Consider the following 19,985-nt stretch of genomic DNA (forward strand, 5'->3'; position numbering starts at 1 on the left):
ATATCAACAGTACAACGATTGAAATTTCTTTTGAGAGCCAAATTTTTTAAACTTAAACTATATAGGTAGGTACATTGTTATTAACTTAATTAGGGTACTCCTAAGGCTTAGGAAGAGCCACACTCAAGGGGCCAAAGAGCCGCATGTGGCTCGCAAGCCACAGTTTGCCGACCATGGGTCTAGGCATTGCACTAGAAGTCTGGTTAAAATTTAAATGAAGTTTCTCTTAATTCCAAGGAACAACCTAGACTCTTTGAAGCTATGTCAAGAGAGTACCAGGCAAAAAAGAAATCCTGTGTTTTTAGTCTTGATTTGCAATTCACTTGTTTTGTGATCTTGCAAAAGCTACCCAGTCTCTGCATATCTCTATACATTGGCTTGTATGATAATATTCTATTTTTCTTTGTAGAGTTGTTGCACAGGATATAATAGATGACATACATGTGTTAGAAAACAAGGCCAGAATATGAAGGCAGTTGCTCCCAAATCATGGTTTTGGCATTTGTCTAAATTTAATAGACTCACCTCTCCTAATCACACCCAAGAAATCTCCTGCCATGTATGTGCATACAGTTTCAAAAGAGCCCCTGTGTTCTCTCTTCCCAAAATCATTTTTTCAAAACTTGCTGGCATAGGTCAGGTTTCAAGAGAGAGCATAGTGCGTTCCTGGTCAATCGACCTGGTTTTTTACTTGAAACTAAATTAATCACTTTCATTGTTTCTTCCAAAATTTTCAGGCACCTTTTAAAAATGAACAAGAGCAGCTCTGACTTGGAAAAAGTGAGCCAGGGCTCCGCAGAGAGCCTCAGCCCATCCTTCAGGAGCGTCCACGTCAGCTTCACCACAGGCTCCACGGACAGCCTGGCCTCAGACTCCAGGACCGGCAGCGATGGAGGTAACAGACTTGACCTTGACAGGGAGGCTTAGATTCTCCTGAGTCTGTAAGGCCAGGCCCAGGTTAACTGCCGGAATGTGGAAGGGCTGAGCTATGGGGAAGCAGGGGACTTGGTTAGAAAGTCTGCAAGGTCGGAGGCCTCTGGGGGACCTTGCCGAAGGCGGCAGCCCCTGCCTTGACTTTTCCAAACAAGTCTGACACCCCCCAGCCCCCAGCCCCCACCCTCACCCCCCGGTGTTTTACTTTTACATCTAGACTTCAAAATGTCCTCATTTGAAAGACACTACAGATGCAGGGGCTTTCTCAAGGATGCTTACCCTGCTAATTGTATCTAGAGGTTAATTTTAGTTCAAGCTGTTGTGACAATAAAAGCCTAAGGAGGCAGGTGAACGAGGCTTTTTGCTCCTAAAGCAAAACAGCCCCTTAGCCTCTCTATCACAGAAACGTGTGTCAGAGTAATCTATTCATCCGTCGCTCAGGGTCTGTCGGTCAACCCCGGCACTGAGCTAGACCTACTTTCTGGGCCCTGCTTTCTCCATGAAGTAGACTCTACCAAGGAGTAGTTGACTTTAATTCCCTAGTGAATGTATGGCAAGGTGCCTCATCCCATACTGCACTCTCCAGTTCTACACAATGTATCGCCTGGCAACAAGGTGGGAGGAGGCAGAGTTGAAAGCATGTTGAAAGATTCCTAATTCCTTGGGTAATGAGCCACCTATGTGTATGTCTGCTCTCCATTTCTGTCCTTGGGATTAGTTCTCGGGGTTGGGTACATGCCAACCACAGTTTCCTCTTTCTTGGCAACCCTCTGTGTTCCTCTCACTCTTTCTCCCTCCCCCTGCCTGGTGCTCTCTTGTGTGCGTGCATGCACTTACATGTGTTCCCATGCACACACTTGGACACAGCAGGTATTTACATAAATGTCTATTGAATTAAAAGTATGCAGGCTTCATTAGGCCACCATCCATTCCACTTTCTGGATAAAGCTCTAAGGCATAATATGTGGGTATGTCCTGATTGGATATGTTCCTGAAAAGGAACTCTTGTTTTTCTGTCGTTGTGATGGGCAGTATTAAAACCTCTCACCCTTTTCAACACTTTTTGTGTGTGTCCTCTCCTGCGTTTCTCCTGGACTTGGTTGTAGCATGTTAGGTTTCGACATGTGCCTACATGACTTCCCCTCACACTCCTGTAGAAGTATTACTTCTCAGTAGGCGTTGTCAGAGTAGAGAGTCCCATTGAAAAAGTTACTGTCACCAATATTTTTCTATCTAAAAGACGAGTACTACTAGGGCAAACACATATGTTATAAGTCAGTCTGTGGTGTGTTCTGATGGGAAACTTCTGATAGCTCTAACTTAAAAACAGGAAATATCTCAGCCTTGATTCGAGTGGGATGTGACCAAAGAGGATTTTCTTTTTCTGCAGATTTTCCTGGGCTTCTATCTTTTTCCTCTTCCCATCCCATTGTGCAAACATTCCACAAGGCAGATTATTCCACAGAGGGCTGGGTCGGGCCCTTGAACCATGAGTCCCTGTGCTGGCCAGCCCTGCCCCGCTCTCTTGGGATGTGACCAATTCTATGGTGGGGCCCTCATCGGCAACCTACCAGCTGGTGGTGATGAGAGCTGGACTTAATGGCTTCAGCTCTTTGCTTCTCAGAACCAGCAAATCATGTGTTTGCTCCCAGAGCTCTTAAGGTCTGTGTAGGAAGATAAGGTTAAAAACACGTGACACTGCCCTAGCCGGTTTGGCTCAGTAGATAGAGCATCGGCCTTCGGACTGAAGGGTTGTGGGTTTGATTCTGGTTAAGGGCACGTATCTCAGTTGCAGGCTCAATCCACTGTTGGGGTGCATGCAGGAGGCAACCAGTCGATGTGTCTCTCTCACATCGGTGTTTCTCTCTCTGTCTCTCCCCCTCCCTTCCACTCTCTCTAAAAATCAATGGAAAAATATCCTTGGGTGAGGATTAACAAACAAACAAAAAAAAAACAACAACACATGACACATGGATGGAATAAGCTAGGAAACTGGGCTGCCCAGAACATGAGTGCTTGTAAAGGCTTCTGGAAGGAGAAGTCAGTGAGAGCTGATGGAGGGTTCGGAGAAGACTTTTCGAGAAGATGGGACTTGAGCTCGTGTCTGAAGTGTGGCAAGAATTGAGGAGGAACGGGCTTTGCAGGCTAAGGAGACACTAAGGAGGAACAAAGGCTCAGGGGAGAGGGTGAGACCAGCCTGCCACACTTCCGTGGAGCAGGCGGGGGGAAGGGACGTGAGGTTGGTGGGAAGCAGAGGCTGATTGTCCAAGGCTCTAGAAACTGATTGGTGGAGGTAGGAAGAAGGGAGCCTCTGGGGGTCGATGAGTATAAAGATGACACCTAACCTGGACGTTTTTGAATTAAAATGATTACATTTTTATGATTATTCCACTATCGTGATCCAGTTATTCAATGGAAATGCATTTCAGAATTTGGATTCCCAGATCCACAAGAAAGTATCCTTAGAGCAAACTATTTCTTACTACTGCTCTTGTGTATGGCTCTGTCGCCAGAACCATGAGTTGAAACTAGCAAGAGACCAAAGGGGCACTGTGTCATTCATTCTCATATTCTCTCTCTCTCTCTCTCTCTCTCTCTCTCTCTCTCTCTCTCTCCTTCTAACATCCCTTAAACATCGATCCAGAGAATATATAGAACCACTGGTCATGAAATGCAAGAAACCCTTCATTCAGCTTCTCATCACTAACCAAGGCCGCTTGCTTTAGGGCTGTTATTGAATAGTTACCTTTCAGTCCCATGAGTCTTTACTCACTTTTACTGCGTATCCAAAATATCACCCTTCGTGCCTCCTGTTACTATTTGTCACCTGGTGCTGAAGCTGAGAGAGTGGCTCAGAATAAGAGAGGTAGAATTAGTTCAAGCGGAAGATCCTTGAAACCAGAGCGTAGCGTCTACCTCTAATATGATATTTTGACATAATATACAGTTAGACTCTATACTTATTCTGACAGTAGGAATTCACTAATGAAACGATGCCTTGACTTCGCACCCACAGTCCAGGCTGGCCACAGTGAGGTCAGCACGAAGCCATTCCAGGCCATATCATAGTAGCAGCTTGTGTAAACTCCTTGGGAGCGCGTCAGGATTCAAGGTTAAAAGTTAGATTTCTCCTATTCAGGCTTCATGACAAAAAAAAAAGTTTTAAATTTTATAAGAAAAGCAAACAACTGTAATCAATAGCTTTGTCCCATTTTTTAAACAAGTCTGTCTAAATATGTTTACAGATATTTTTGTATCAATATTAACTTTATGTCTTTCCGCTTGTATCGCATTTCATGCTCCTCAAAGCACATCTGTTATCCCATTTGTCCATGTGGGCAGTTCCGTTGAACAGTGAGTCAACTCAGTGGAAGGAAGAATCCGTCTAAGCAGTTGTTTAAGCTGGTGTGGGAGGGGCAGAGGGCGCGTGTCAGGACAGATCTGTGAATGCTGCCCGGGAAGCTCATCAGCAGTGAGTGCGGGGTGGGTGGGAGAAGGGATCGGCTAAGTGAAATGGTCTTCAGAAGACGCCTGTGCTTCAAATGGTTCCTTTTATTTATTTTTTAAAGTATATTTTTATCGATTTCAGAGAGGAAGGGAGAGGGAGAGAGAGAGAGAGAGAGAAACATCAATGATGAGAGAGAATCATTAATCGGCTGCCTCCTGCATGCCCTCCGCTGGGGATTGAGCCCACAACCTGGGCATGTGCCTTTGACCAGAATCAAACCCAGGACCCTTCAGTCCACAGGCTGACGCTCTATCCACTGAGCCAAACCAACTAGAGCCAAATGGTTACTTTTAAATATGCAAACCTTATGTGCTGCTAAGATGATTTCCTTTCTGGCTTAGGATAACAAAATTCAGTTCGGCAGTTTAACAAGCATCTATGAATGTCAGGTTCCCATAGTCCAGGAGATTAGAGAGTGCTTTATTGAACTGAAACTGTAGGCACGAACACTAGATAAGAGGTCTAATTATACAGTGAACACAGTTATAAATCGCATGAAGCTTTGTACCAGGGCAGTGTCGGTATTGTGTATTTTGATAGCTAGCAGACCAAAGAGACAGAAAGTTAATTAAGTATCTTGACAGTAGTCAGCTTGTTGTTCTCAATAATAATGCCAGGTAGGTTTTTAAAATATATATATTAATTCAATCATTACTTTGATAAATATTTCTTGAATGTAAACTGTGTGCTGGGTACAATTCCAGATGTTGAAGATATAGCAGTGACAACCCCCTCCCCCCCCCCAAAAAAAATGTCCAGTCCTTCTTTCATGGAGCTCACATTCTAGTGGGGAGAGGTGGACAGTGAGGAAGATAAAGGGGTGAAGTAGCCAGTGTGTCACACGGCAGTAGGTGCTACAGGGGAAATTAAGCCAGGACGGTGGCGGGGAGAGTGGGAGGACCTATCAGGGGGAGAGGCGGCAAGTCCACAAAGATCAGACATCAGTCAGAATAAGTGGCAGCCTGACCTTCACTGAGCCTTTGCTCCCCACTCAGGCTACTATCTGAGAAGAAATAGTATTTTTTAAAATATATTTTTATTGATTTCAGAGGTCGAAGGGAGAAGGAGAGATAGAAACAGCAAGGATGAGAAAGAATCATTGATCAGCTGGCTCTTGCATGCCCCCTACTGGGGATCGAGCCTGCAACCTAGGCATGTGCACTGACTGGGAATCCAACTGGTGACCTCTTGGTTCCTGGGTTGGTGCTTAACTGCTTGGCCAGACAGAAATAATATTTTTTTAAAGGCAGTCTTGACAATGGGGGAAAAAGGAGACATATGTAGTACTTCAAACAATAAAGAATTTAAATTTTTAAAAAATATATATTCATTTTAAAATAAAAAAAATAAAGGTGGTCTTGAAAAGGGCATCTAAAACTCTCTAGCTACAAATAGTGTGTTTTCAGACCATTAAACAGACTTGTTAAAGCACTGGATCCTAAATTGATGGGTTCTGTGCTGGGAGATCAGTCACCGAAGGATGAAGAAGATATCCCAAAGGAAATAATATTCGTGTTTAAGATTGTGGCCGGAGCGTCATCTTTGTTTAAACCAGTGGTTCTCAACCTTCCTAATGCTGCAACCCATTAATACAGTTCCTCATGTTGTGGTGACCCCCAATTTCATTGTTACAAATTGAACATAATTAAAGCATAGTGATTAATCACAAAAACAATATGTAATTATATATATGTTTTCCGACGGCCTTAGGCGACCCCTATGAAAGGGTCGTTCAACCCCCAAAGGGGTCGCGAACCACAGGTTGAGAACCGCTGGTTTAAACTATTTCCATTCAAACTGCATTTTAAATATATATAATTACTTCATTAAAGTCAGTACAGGTCTATGGTAAAAAGTAAAACAATGGGGAAAGGGATGAAATGAAAAGTCACAGTGTCCAGACACCCCCATCGCAGCTCCCACCCCCACCTTGAACATACTTTTCTGTATCATCTCAGAAATTTTTACCCATGTTTTAAATATTATAAACTTTATTGCTATGCATTTTCTTATTTCTATGCATTTTTGTTCTTAATCTATCCTGGTGTCTTTTAAATCACAGCCTCTAGATCTACCTCGCTTTTTTTTAATGCTGCCTAGTGTTTCATTGTATGAATCAGTTAAATAAACCCTTCCCTTATCAATGCGTGTTTAGTTTATTCTCATTACAAGTCTACAGTAAGATCCTGTGATACGCAGTGGAATAATTTCATGGACGTATATGTAAGATAAATTCTTACAAGTAGGAATTGATGTGTCAAAATATATATGCGTTTTAAATAGATGTTACCACATTATCCTTTAAAAATGTCGATTTACACGTTCCGCAGCAGCGTGGAAAAGGGCTCTGAGCTAGCTTTTAATTTTACTGTTAATTTGGAAGAAAACCCTTAGTTGTGTTCTAACAGGGATGGAAAGATCGTGACTCCTGAGGCGCATGGGCTGTAGGCATGGCTTGTTTTCCCCGAGCCCTTTTTCCAAACCGAGACAGTGTGTCTCTTTTGCATGTAAATTGCATTCATGTCTTGATTATTGTTCCTTGGGATGATTAAGTGGTCCGGAGAGGCTCCTCACAAATGCCACATTTCCCACCCAGTTGTAAAATGCTAATATCATGCTTCCATTTTCAGACCACGTCTACCTTCTTGAAAAAGCAAGGATTCCTTTTAAAGGAATGCTTTGTTGCCTTTTTTTTTTTTTTTAATGTTCAGAGTCGAGACTATTCAGACTGTGGGACCAAACAAGAGGTTGCACAATTTTCCTCTGGAGGAAAAAATTACATGTGAGGCTAGAACATTCCCTGGCCCCATCCCCTCGCATCTTCTAGGGGTGGGGGGAAGGGGTTTGGCAGAATCCTGCAAGACTGCTGCTTCCTGTGTGGAACTGGCAAGGTGCCTACACAGATGGCTGTGGTTTTCTCACCTTGAACCTGAGGGGCTTGAAGGAGCTGCAGGGCACGGCGAGATCTTCTCCATCTGCTTTGTTCCCTGTGCCTTTCATTGAATAGACGCTCAGCAAATGCTGACTGATGAATGGATAAATCTATGCAGCCATTTCCAGCTATACAATGTATGATCCTCATTTAAAAAAAAAAAAAGAAAGAAAGCGATAGTGCAAGTTTTTGAGCGAAAGAAAGTTCCGTTTGCTTTACCTTCCTGGAAGTTGGAGGATAGTCAGCCACAAGAGCTCGGGTTTGGAGCTTGGGGACTCTTCGCTGGGACTCTGTCCTTTGCCTCCGCACTTGCTCTGGCCCAGCTGCTGCAAGAAGGCAGCGCTGGGCACCGAGGAAGCCCAACCGTGTTCATTCATACGGCTCGAAACTGGACTGACCACTTCCTCCTTAAGCTCAGCTCTCATTTTGTCTGCAGAGAACAATGAAAGTGCCTATTAAAAGCCAGCAAGAGAAGGACCCTGCAATAAGGAAAACCTCACAGCCCTGCTGGGTTTGAACTTTTGGCCTGCATTTCTGCAAAGGGGTTAAGCTGCTTTTCCTGACCATTGAAATCCTGATGTCTCTTCTAACTATAATGGCACTAACTGGTGTACCTCCCCCTAAATTCCTTTAAGATCCCACCCAGTGCACCATGGGTGATGGGTAGTTTCCCACAGGAAACACTCTCTTCCCTAAAGATGCGGGGGTGTTCTCTGTAGTCGGCCCCTGGCTTTGCATGCAGAACTGGAAATTGGGAGGAAACCTTAGGAGTGGGATTTGGAGCTCTCCGGCCCAATTAGCATGCTGAGTCATTAAAAACCTACCCTGATGTAACTATGATGTAGGCAGACTTCTCAGAAAAGTATTTTCCATTTTCACCCCTTTTTCACCCTGATTGTAAGCCAGAATTTGGAAACAGAGTGATCTAATGCCAGCATAAAACCAGGACATGGAGACATACCTCATTCTACTGTGCTTCTACTTTATTGGGCTTTGCAGATGATCCACTCTTTTTTTTTTTTTTTACTTTAATTTTTACAAAGGGAAGGCCAGACCCCCTCTCCCCCCACCAGCAAAAAGATCATGACTCGCTCTATTGCAAGTCTCGCTTTATTGCGGTGGTCTGGAACCAAACCCCCAGTCTTTCAAGGTGTGCCTGTATTCGAATCCGTCTCATGTGCCGTTGGAGCTGAGTCCTAGGGATATGGGCTGTTGGCCCAAGTTTTTCAGGATGATTTTAGGCACAATTTTCTGAACCAGTGGTTTGCCTGTGAATTCTGAAACTGTTTTAGGTGTGGGGGCACGTGTGTTCCCTCTTCTTTTTGTCTCTTCTAAACACAGAGCGTGGCAGCTGCTGCAAATAGTAAGGCTCTAGCTGCTGTGTTTAGGAGGAGGCTCCCCACATGAGTCAAGAAAATGACAGAGTCTGGGTGGGTCTTTAGGGATGGCCCGATCCCATAGGAGACAGCTACCGCGTGACTCCTGGGGGAGAAGCCAGTTTCATTGAGAAGCGCCACCTGCCGGCATCTATTTCAGGATCGCCCTAAGAAGATCAACCGCTGAGGCGCCACATGGCCCTGGGTGCCCAGGGGCTATCAGAGGGAGTTGTGGTCTTCTCACCTGCTCCCGTTCCACATCTGGAGAGCAGCCTCAAGGACCCGTGCGTTCCGAAAGGTGCCTCCGGTCAGAAGGTGGTGTGCCTGCTACGGAAGTAGGCAGTACTTTTTTCCCCGCCTACGAAAATCACAAGATGCCTATGTAATGCCCGCTATACGGGCAAAGTGCACACTGCAGGTGGGCCGTGCGCCCACACACCTGAGAGGTCCTTGTAGGTACAGTTGTTGCCATCGGCTGGGAAGTGGCTGGTTGGGGAGTGTCCTTCTGCAGTGCCATCCTCTTGATTATTTTGCACTTTGTGCGGGGATTGTTGGGTGATGAACACTAGCATCTAAGAAATACAGAAAACCGAACCAGCCCACACGCTGGTCCTTGAAGCCACACCTCTTCCTATTACCCAGCACTCCTTGCCTAAGTGGTCATGGGATATGAGTCTGATCCTTGCCTCAGTGGTCATGGGATATGAGTCTGATCCTTGCCTAAGTGGTCATGGGATATGAGTCCTATCGAAGCCCTGCCTAGCTCAGCCCCACAGTCCCCAGGAAAGCCAGAGAGCACCCTTGCCTTCCCACTGCCTGGCACACGAGTTAGTTTTCATGCTGAAGCAGAGCCTCTTGATTCTCGGTGGCAGTCTGTGGAAGAAGAGTGTGCAGATATGGTTTTCAAAGATTCCTGCTGTCCTTACAGATTGGAGAGCTCACCATCGGCAGCTGTGGGAAGAGACAGGGAGGGAAGGTTGAGCAGCATAGCCATCTGCGCCGAGGTATTTTATTTCAGGGGCAGCTTTGAGACAAAGTGCATGTTAGGAGAGGTCGAGATGGAGGGAGTGGCTGAAATTATAGACTATTGGCGCTGGAAGGGGCCTCCGCGGCGCTGCCATCCAGTCCATTTTTAAGTGAGGAAACTCGGTGGTGGGGAGGTCGACAGCTGGTTAGGGTTCATCCCTCAGAGCAGAGCGGAGGCAGGAAGGGGCGTGTGGAGGCATCAAGGAGACCCTTACAAGGAAGGCAGCCAGGAAAAGCCAATAAGGATTGGGCCATAGAGTAAGCACAGGGTTGACAGAGGGGACTAGGGACTGATTGGTCAGAACCTCCCCAGTCGCTGGACTGGACCAGGAGTCCTGACCAGAGGCAGGCTGTCCCTGTTGCTGGAGGCGCTCATTAAAGCATGTACTGGGGATTCTCATCACACTGCTTTCTCTCCTCATCCCCCATCTTCTGTGTGTGTGTGTTTTTTAAATATATTTTTATTGATTTCAGAAAGAAAGGGAGAGAGAGAAATAGAAACGTCAATGATGAGAGAATCATTGATCGGCTGCCTCCTGCACACTCCTACTGGGGATCAAGCCCGCAACCCAGGCATGTGCCCTGTCCGGGAATCAAACCGTGACTTCCTGATTGGTTCATAGGTCGACACTCAACCACTGAGCCACACCAGCCAGGCTCTTCTGCATTTTCATAATAAATGAGGATTCAGCAGCTCGATGGGGCAGGCTTCTGCTGTCCAGAATGCAGAAAGGCTGGGAATGGACCTGGCTCTGCTCGACCCCTTCTTGCTCATCACCTGGGTGCTTGGTGGCTGAGACTCAGGGCCCTGTGAGAGCCCCACACTAAGGAGTCTTGTTCCTCCCTTTTGTAGCCTAGGAGTTAGTAAATGATTCTCCCCCTCTCGGCCTGTGCTGCTTGAGGAAGGAGGGAGGAAGTGACTCACCACCCAGCCTCCGTCTGTCCCCACTGCTGACCCAGCCCTTGGAGGAGAAAAGTTTCTTCACGGGGAGCATGGGGTGGGGACCTATGACGCCAGGGTTCGAGCTGCGGAGACCAGCGCGATAGGCTCTCCCTCCTCTCCGGTAGGCTCCTGTGTGCCCCATTCGGACTGTCGAGGGGAGAGTGTACACAGGTGTGTGAAGTGGGCTGGTCCCACTGTGCCGCTGTTGCTTGATTTATAATTAACCTGGGCCTGTTGGAAGGGACAGAAGTCACTCATTCAGCCTGGGCCCCGCCTGTCACAGCCAGCGGGTGAGGTGGGTAGGGACACTGTCTACGATCCTGTACTCCTCCTGGGCCCGGTGCCAGATGGTGAGCGTGGGCCCTGCCAGCCTCGCTCAGCTGCACAGGCTTCTCTTGCATGAGCCTGTTGGTTCCCAGCTCCTGTGTTCAACACGCTGTGTGCACCAGCTTTGTGCTCCTGTGAGCTTTGCACTCAGGGCTGTACTGGGCAGGAGGCCCCTGCTGTCACGCACTGTGGGGGGGTGTCTGGGTGGCAGTGAGGCTGGGGCATGGGTGTCAGCACCCACCCTGCCCGGGGCAAGGCGAGCCCTGAGGACGCGGTCATTCACCTTGCTCCTGAGAGGGTTCCTCCTCCCTATGGGGCATCCTAAGTCAGGGACCCAGTGTTGATCTGAAGGGCTTGGTGCCAGTGCTTGTCCTTGGGGGCCACCCTATCCCCATTTGGGTTGGAGAAAGCAGAGAAGGACTCAGTGTGGGCATAGAGGCTAATAGAGCCCAGCCGGTGTGCCTCAGCGATTGAGCGTCGAACCCAAGAACCAAGAGGTTGCCGGTTCGATTCCCAGTCAGGGCACATGCCTGGGTTGCGGGCTTGATCCCCAGTAGGTGCATGCGGGGGGCAGCCGATCGATGATGATGTTTCTCATGGATGCTTCTATCTCTCTATCCCTCTCCCTTCCTCTCTCCGTAAAAATCAATAAAAACATTTTTTTAAAGAAGGCTATGAGGAAGGTCATGTGCGCCCGAGGGAGGTGATAAAACACTAACAGATAGTTCGCCTCCTTTGGGGCCGTTCACATGGGCTTCAGGCCCGTGTATTTGCTGTGCCTCCTCCTCTAGCCACTCTGCGAAGGCGGGAGTGGTCCAGGCGCTCACGGTGACGTGGCCCAGTGAATAAATGAGGGGTGCACGGCATAAGCACCCATTCCCTTCCATCGAAGACCCCTATTTCTTTCGCATTTTAACCTTCAGGATTACAGGGTGCATTTTCCCATCTATGAACACAGTTAATGTTGTTTTTAACCCTCCTAAAAGCTGTTATTAAAGTAATGGGTACATCTTGCAGTCCGTTCTTAGAATGACACAGATGAGGATTATTTCAATTTGCCCTTTCCCGTTTCCGATATCCATAGATTTTTCTTACGTGTTTTACCACCTGGCTTCCTGTTTCACTGTGAAACCTCCACGTTGTACATCGGCACAGAGAGTAAAGTGCAGTGTCTGCCCTGTCTGGGCCCTTCATCTCATCTCCCGGGACGATGCTGGACGTTGCCATGCTCTATGGAGACCTGTGGCCATGTGGGACTTTTCCCCAACCCCAGACACCACCCTGGGACTGCGGGCTCAGGACACACTTGCTTTCCCTTGAGATCTGTTTGCTGTTGTTGTTTTTACTAAAGTCACCTTCCTGTGCCTTCTAAAATGTCTGTGGGCCGGGCCTGCCCCAGAGCCACCACAGTGTTTGTCAAAACTCCTAGAACAACACGCTAAAAGGGAGGAATTTTACTGTAGGTAAATTGTAGCCTCTATAAACCTGACTTTTTAACAAAATCCAGCCAAACCGCACACGTTCAGGTTTGTGGCTGCTGTTGCAGCATTGTCTGCAAAGTATCGGAAGCAACCTCAGTGACATTCAAGAGGAGACTGGATAAATGGATTATGATACTTGCAGATGATGATATATGATCGATAGCTGTGAAATGGAGCTAGATAGATCTGTACACCTGCTGTGAAATATCTTTAAGACATTGCATCGAGTGAAGAAAAGCAATATTACATACAGTGGACAGATTTGCTTTTTCCTGTAAATGTGTACACGGTGTGTGTTGGTTTGCTTGGCGTATCTCAAGAAGGATGCGTGGGAAATTGCTGCAATGGTTTCCTCTGAGGGCCTGGGTGCTGAGGGCCGGGGAGAAGGAAGACTTCGTTGGCTCTATACACCGTTTTGTTTTTGTTATCCTTGCTCAAGGGTATTTTTCCATTGATTTTTAGAGAGTGGGCGGGAGTTGGGGGCGGCAGAGAAACATCAATGTGAGAGAGACACGTCGATCGGTTGCTGCTTGAATGCGCCCTGACTGGGGCCGGGGATTGAACCTGCAACCCAAGTACATGCCCTTGACCAGGAATGAAACCCATCACCCTTCAGTGTGCGGACTGATGCTCTATCCACTGAGCCGCACCAGCCAGGGCTATACACTGTTTTTGCATTTAAATTGTTTTCATTGTGCAGATATCGTCACTTCGAGAGGTAAATAAAAATAAAATGAATTGCTTTGAGATAGCTAGCTTGCTAGCTAGATGGATGGATGGGTAGCTAGACAGACAGACAGGTAGGTAATAGGTAGATGCAGGCCCAGGGGTTCTGGAATGAATGGCATTGACCTCCAGCCTATTTGTTTCTCGATTTCAGGCCCATCGTCTGAGCCGCCTCACTCGCCCACCAACAGTGGGAAGAAGCTCTTTGCTCCTGTTCCATTCCCTTCGGGCTCCACCGAGGACGTGTCCCGCAGCAGCCCCCTGCAGCCCCCGCCTCTCCCCCAGAAGAAGTTAGTGAGCCGGGCGGCCTCTTCACCCGATGGCTTCTTCTGGACCCAGGGCTCCCCCAAGCCGAGAGCAGCAAGTCCCAAGCTGAACCTCAGCCACTCGGAGATCAACGTCCGCGCGCATGAGGAGTCCCACTTCGGCCACGGGTACCGCCACCGTCACGGCTTCTCTTCGGAGCCTCTGGAGAAAACTTTCAAGGGCAATGGCCACTGGGTCCCAGCACCGGGGCTGGCAGGTGGCAGAAGCGGCAGCGGCAGCCCCAGCCTCCAGTGCAAGGGGGTGCCCTCGGCCTCATCCTCCCAGCTGAGCGTGGCCAGCCAGGCCTCCACCAGCAGCAACCAGCTCCAGCTCCACAGCCTGCTGAGCAGCATCAGCAGCAAGGAGGGCACCTACGCCAAGCTGGTGGGGCTCTACGCCCAGTCCCTCGTCCGCCTCGGGGCCAAGTGTGAGGACCTGTTCATGGGCCGCCAGAAGAAGGAGCTGCACTTCAATGAGAACAACTGGTCGCTCTTCAAGCTGACCTGCAACAAGCCCTGCTGTGACTCGGGGGATGCCATCTACTACTGTGCCACCTGCTCCGAGGACCCCGGCAGCACCTACGCTGTGAAAGTAGGTACCACCCTCCTAATCTGCAGCACAGCCAGCTGGTCCTGGCTTTGGCGGGATTGTGGCTGGAGCAAGTCCTCCCGCCTCTCCAGGCTTCGGGAGGAGGGTTGAGTCCGAAGGTCCCTTTTGACACTTAATGTTCAGTGATCTCACCCTCTGCCTGGCGAAGGGCTTGGTGCAGAGAGATTTGCACTATGAATAGATGATTCATTCTGTGCTTCCAGGCATGAACTTAGGTGATCTCGTTGGATTAAGATAGCAGTTGCCTTTGAATGCAACAGAGAGTTCCTTCACTTATTCAGTGGGTTTTTACTGAGTGCCTACAATGGGCCAAGTATTTTGTCAAGGTCTGAGTATAGAGAGGTGGACATAAGGTTCCTATGGATCTTATAATCTAGCACAGAAGATGGACAGTTAGGGTATTGTCCTTCAGATAGAGCCAGGAGACTTCGACCTAGAACAATAAGGGTAAGAACATTGACTGAGCATTCACTACACAACTAGACTCTTTTCTGGCTGCATTAACTACATGACCTTGAATCCTCACAGGGTGGGTAGGTTTCACAGATGAGGACTCTGAAGCTTAAAATGATTAAGTAATTTGCCCATAGTCAGCTGGTGGCTGAGATGAATGCTTTGTCTTGTCTATGTTACCATCCTGTCAGTTAAGACAAATGAAGTTCAGAGAAGCTAAGTGATTAGTCCAAGGGAACACAGCTCTTTAATCTTTGCCACTGGATCAGGGCTGTTGCTGCCACACCCCACTGCTCTCTCAGGGCGCAGTTCCGAGCCAGCTGGTTGAGCGTCTGCACACATCTGGCCATTTGGATCTTGGCCACTGACTCGAGTCTAGTGTGACTTCTTTCTTCATCTCCTTTTAGTGGCCTTGACTGTCTAATGGGTCTATGGCCCGTCTGTAAATGTAGGCTTTTGGTTGGGAATGAGGAGGGGAACCCTGAGCTCTCTTTGCCATCATCTGTCCCAAGGTATTAGAAAAAATGTAAATAGTGAACGAATGTGAAATAGCCTTGATGGGGCAGCTTCCTACTTATGATCTGCCGGGGTTTGGGGTTTTATACACTGTGACGTGCAGCTTGCATTCTAGAACCTCCTGTCATAATGTAGAATCGGCTACGTTCTCTGACGGCCAGTGCAGAAAACCCAGCTTCCCCAGAGGATGTTAAAGGCAAGCGTTGCTTCTCATTTCGGTAGGAAAGTAAACGGTGAGGGAACGGGAAGATTGGTCTTCGAAGGAAGAGGGGCCCGCGTGTCCCCCATCTGATTTTGCCAGACACTTGGCAGTGCAAGGATTACCTCTGTACCGTGGAGAAGGAGCTTTGGAGAAGAGCTTGGAATGTTCAGAGACGGGGGAACAACAATATCCGTTTGCACATGTGCCCGGCCTGGTGCTGGGGGCGGCGGGCAGGGCGTGGAGCATCATTTCCCACGTGCAGCTGTTCCACCTCATTAGCTGCGTGGTCTAGACGGGCGTACAGTCGTCTGGCCTTCGCGAGCGGGGGAGCGGGTCCCCCTTCCGGAGCCTGTCTGTCGCCGAGCTCATTTCATCTGCGCCTGGTGAGCAGGAGCCTCGGTTGGGAGCCTCGTGAACAAAGGCCGGCTCGCACCTGCTCCCACTAATGCTGGGCCGTGGTTCTTGCAGCAGCAAGGAGAGGAAGGCAGAGAGGAAGGCTGCTCCGTAGCCCTGCTCATGCATATAGGGCAGGCAAAAATCATAAACTGCGTGTGAGGTTTCAAAGCCCGGTTCATTCCTCAGCCACCTAGAGCTTCAGTTGAGTAATTAGGGACCTGTGTTGAGCCAGCTGGGCCTTTATTTCTTATTGAACAGACGTGACTTAGCCCAGATTCTCAACAGTGAATGAGGCCCAGGCTGCAAAGTTTAAAGTGAGACTTGGCTCAACAAAACGTTTGAAATGTGAGCTGAATCAAAGGTTTGTGTGAATGTCTTGGGCCAAAAAACCCCAGGGCGGACCCCTGAAAATGAAATGAGTGGGTGGGGCAGATGGGGATGGGAAGAAAGCCTCCTGCCCCCTTCCTGTCCCCTGTCCCTCTACCCAGCTGTCTGTGCAGCCAGGTGACCCACTCACTGATTTTTGAACCACATCCAGCCCAGTTGCCGTTGACGCTGCTCCTTCATTTACATCTCTGTGCAAACTGTCAGCCGCTCCACTGGGAGTGTTCGCGGGGGCCCAGGCCTTTGAGACCCTGGAGAAAGGGGGATCCTTGGAAACGTTTCCCATGCCCCGGGCAGCTGCGCCCTCCGGTTGGCACAATAACCTACACACCAGCTCTGGGGTGTGCACTGAGCATGGTTGCAGCCAAACCTGCCAGAGCAATCACCATAGCAACCTTTCCCAGCGACTGCTCACCTGGGCTGGGCACGGTGCTGAAAGCCACACCCGTGTTGTGTCATTGAATGCTCCCAGTGGCCTGCGAGGAAGGAGCTGTTACTGCCCTATACACAGAGGAGAGGGCAGACTTTTGAGATAAATGCAGTCAGTCCTCACTATATGGATTCCATGTTGTGAATTCACTGCTAAAACTTATTTGTAACTCAAATCCTTATGGCATTTTTGTGGTCATTTCTGGACATGCACAGAGTGGGGAGGATTTGAATCACCCAGTCTGCAAATTCCCAGCAGAGGTGGCACAAGGGGGCGCTCCACCTAGTTTCAGCGCTCACTGTCAACAGTGTCCCTTCCGTGGTCTAGTTACTGCCTCATTCTTCACATTTTTGGGCTTGTTGGTGGTGATGTTGCTGTTTAAATGGCCGGGCTGAGCGCGGAGGTCCTGTCTAGCGCTCCTAAGTGCTGTGGTGTGCCCTTGGGAGAGTATTGGACCAGCTTCATTCAGGCAGGAGGTAAAATGCTATTGGCCATGAGTGCAATGTTAATGAATCAACAGTATCTGTTAATGAGGTATCTTTAAACAGAAACCCACATAAAACAAGGTTATATATTGGCCAGCTAATGAAAATGTTGTAACCCGAGGCTTGCTAGAACTTCCCTTTGCATTTCCTTTGGGAGCAGTGGTTCAGTATTCGTTAATTCGGTGTGTGTGTGTGGCTACTTCTTAGAACAGAACTGCTGCAAGAACCAGACGCGCTGGTGACTTGTCAGTGTTTGCAGAGTTTATATTTAAACCAAGGTCTCTTGCACTCTCAAGCCCATGCTTCAACTCTCAAATTCTTGTCGGTTGTATAATCTTGAGCAAATTGAACCTCTTGGACCCTCGGTTTCCTCTTCTGTAATACCATCTACCTCATTTGGTGGTTTGAGATTTAATGAGACTTAATATGTAGAGGGCTGAGTAGACACAGTGCCTCGCTCACGCAGGAGTTCAGTAGGTGGCCATGTGGTTGAGATACCCTCACTGGAGGGAGTGAGCCAGACATCAGCACTGCGTTTTCCACATCTTCATAGACAGCGCTGCAGGCCGGCCCATGCGCAGTGGTTGGTATTTACAGGCAAGGCTATTTGTGAGGATCACTCCCCTAAATTTTCTTTAGGTTAATAGTGTTCCAGAAGCCAGCCATTAATTTATTTATTTGTAATATCTATATTTTTTTTATTTCAGAGAGGAAGGAAGAGGGAGAGAGAGAAACATCCATGATGAGAGAGAATCATTGACCGGCTGCCTCCTGCATGCCCCACACTGGGGATCAAACCCGCAACTGGGACCTGTGCCCTGACAGGGAATCCAACTGTGTGACCTTCTGGTTCATAGGTCGATGCTCAACCACTGAGCCACACCAGCTGGGCAGAAGCCGGCCATTTAAGAGCTAAAGATAGTTGAATAAGAAAGAGCCTGCAACAATGCCCTTTAGACAAGCTATTCCAAAATCATGTTTGCTGGTATAATGGAACCAATGTCTGGGATAAATGCACTTCCCTTCTATTTCTATTCCACTTCTATAGCAGAGAAATTATTAGATTAATGTGTTACCTCCCCCGCCTCCCAATTAAGTTGATAAAAGTTTCCTAAGAGGCTGAACTCTTTTATCCCAGGTTTCGTGCTGAGAGGTTTCTATAGCTGCGGCATAAATAAATCTCTGGGAAAAGTGCTTGCTGTGGAACTTCTAGAAACAGCACCTGTGAGCATCATGGCGCATTGTGGCCATTGTAGTCACCTGAGTGGGGCCGCGCAGCAGCCCGAAGGGTTATTCTGGGATTGTCCGCAGGAAGATGTTTCCTGGGTGGATGCGAGAAGCCTTTCTTCTGGGGATTACACACTGATCCTTACCTTCCATAAAGCGAGGCTGAGGCTGTGCACTAGCCTTTGGGAGAGGAGATCACAGACCATCTTCAGTCCCTTTCAGTGTAATTACAGGGCACTGGAGGCCCAGGGTGTCTGGCTCAAGGCTCTCCAGTTGTTCGGCGACCCGATGAGGATTAGTGCGGCTAAAGGTCCCGGGTGGCCGGCATTGTCATTAGTACAAAAAGATGTGGAAGAGACGGTTGTGGGGATTCCCCAGAGGAGCTTGAGATCACCTGTTTGTTTATTCCTACTTTCCGCTCAGAGGGTGCCTTTGGCCCTTGGGGTTCCCCGGCCCTGGAGAGCTTTCTGTTTTCCTTCAGCCACTCTGACTCACATAGCAGTTTCATTGAAGTCAGCCCTGCAGGTCATGCCAGCTAGTAGACAGTGCATATGTACCTGGATCTAGAAACCAGGCAGCCTCAGAGAACGTGGCCAAGGCCCAGAAGCTTAGGGCCTGCATCTGCCCCTGAGGTTCCCAAGAGGGATGCACCCCCGTGGTCAGGCAGGTCTCCTGTCAGGTAGCCGCCCATTCAGGTGCGAGGGGTGGGCAGAAGGCTGACTGCCTGTGTCGGCTCTGATCTGGCTTCCTGAGAATTTGCCCACCGTGGGCAGAGGGAAGTCTTCCTACCAATACCAGGGGGCCACACTGTATGTTGTTGCTCAGGGACCCCACTCTACTGGGTTGTGTGATCATTTTACTTTTAATTTTTTAAGAAATTGCCAAACCGTGTTTTGAAGTGACTACACCGTTTTTACAAACCACCAGCAATACATCAGTGTTCCCATCTCTTCGCATCGTCATAGACACTTGCTATTGTCTGTCATTTTTCTTACAGCCATTCTAGTGGGCGTCAGCCAGTATCTCACTGTGGGTTTGATTTGCATTTCCCTAATGACTCATGATGTTGAACATCTTTTCATGTGCCTATGGTCATTTACATATTCTTTGGTGAAAATGCCTGTTAATATCTTTGCCCTACTTTTTCATTGGGAAGTTTATCTTATAACTGAGTGGTAAGAGTTTTTTTTGTAGAACTCATTTATCAGATATGTGTCTTGCACATATTTTCTCCCAGTCTGTTGCTTGCCTTTCTTTTTTCTTAAAGGTATATTTAAAAGCATAAAAGTTTTGAATTTTGATGGGGCCAAACTTATCAGTTCTTTCTTTTAGGAACCATGCATGCTTTTGGTATGCCACCAGATGTCTTTGCTCAACCCAAGGTCTCAAAGATTCTCGCCTATGTTTTCTTCTAACATGTGTATGTTTGGGCCCTTACACCTGAGTCTCTGTGACCATTTTGAGTTCATTTGTGTGCGTGGCGTGAAGTAAGCTTCAGCTCACCTTTTCACGGGGGGATTTCCAAATGTCCCAACACCGTTCGTGGAACAGATGATGGCTCCCCCTCTTGACCTCACCTCTCCTTTTCCCCACAGATCTGCAAAACCCCCGAGCCCAAAGTGGCCTCCTACTGCAGCCCGGCTGTGCCCGTGCACTTCAACATCCAGCAGGACTGCGGCCACTTCGTGGCCTCGGTGCCCTCCAGCATGCTCGCCGCTCCGGACG

General features: G+C 48.3%; 1 protein-coding gene across 1 annotated transcript in view; it reads left to right on the plus strand.

The window, feature by feature from the left end:
* The window catches only part of LOC102258102 (tyrosine-protein kinase SgK223), a 48,290-nt gene that overhangs the window by 26,695 nt on the left and 1,610 nt on the right, over positions 1 to 19,985 (plus strand). Inside the window, exons 4-6 of the mRNA XM_005864093.2 lie at positions 738 to 895; positions 13,407 to 14,149; positions 19,856 to 19,980. Of these exons, the coding sequence (XP_005864155.2) occupies positions 738 to 895; positions 13,407 to 14,149; positions 19,856 to 19,980 (1,026 nt within the window). The remainder of the gene's footprint in view (positions 1 to 737; positions 896 to 13,406; positions 14,150 to 19,855; positions 19,981 to 19,985) is intronic.

The sequence above is a fragment of the Myotis brandtii genome, unplaced genomic scaffold (genome assembly GCF_000412655.1).
Source record: "Myotis brandtii unplaced genomic scaffold, ASM41265v1 scaffold185, whole genome shotgun sequence".
Classification (NCBI taxonomy): Eukaryota; Metazoa; Chordata; class Mammalia; order Chiroptera; family Vespertilionidae; genus Myotis; species Myotis brandtii.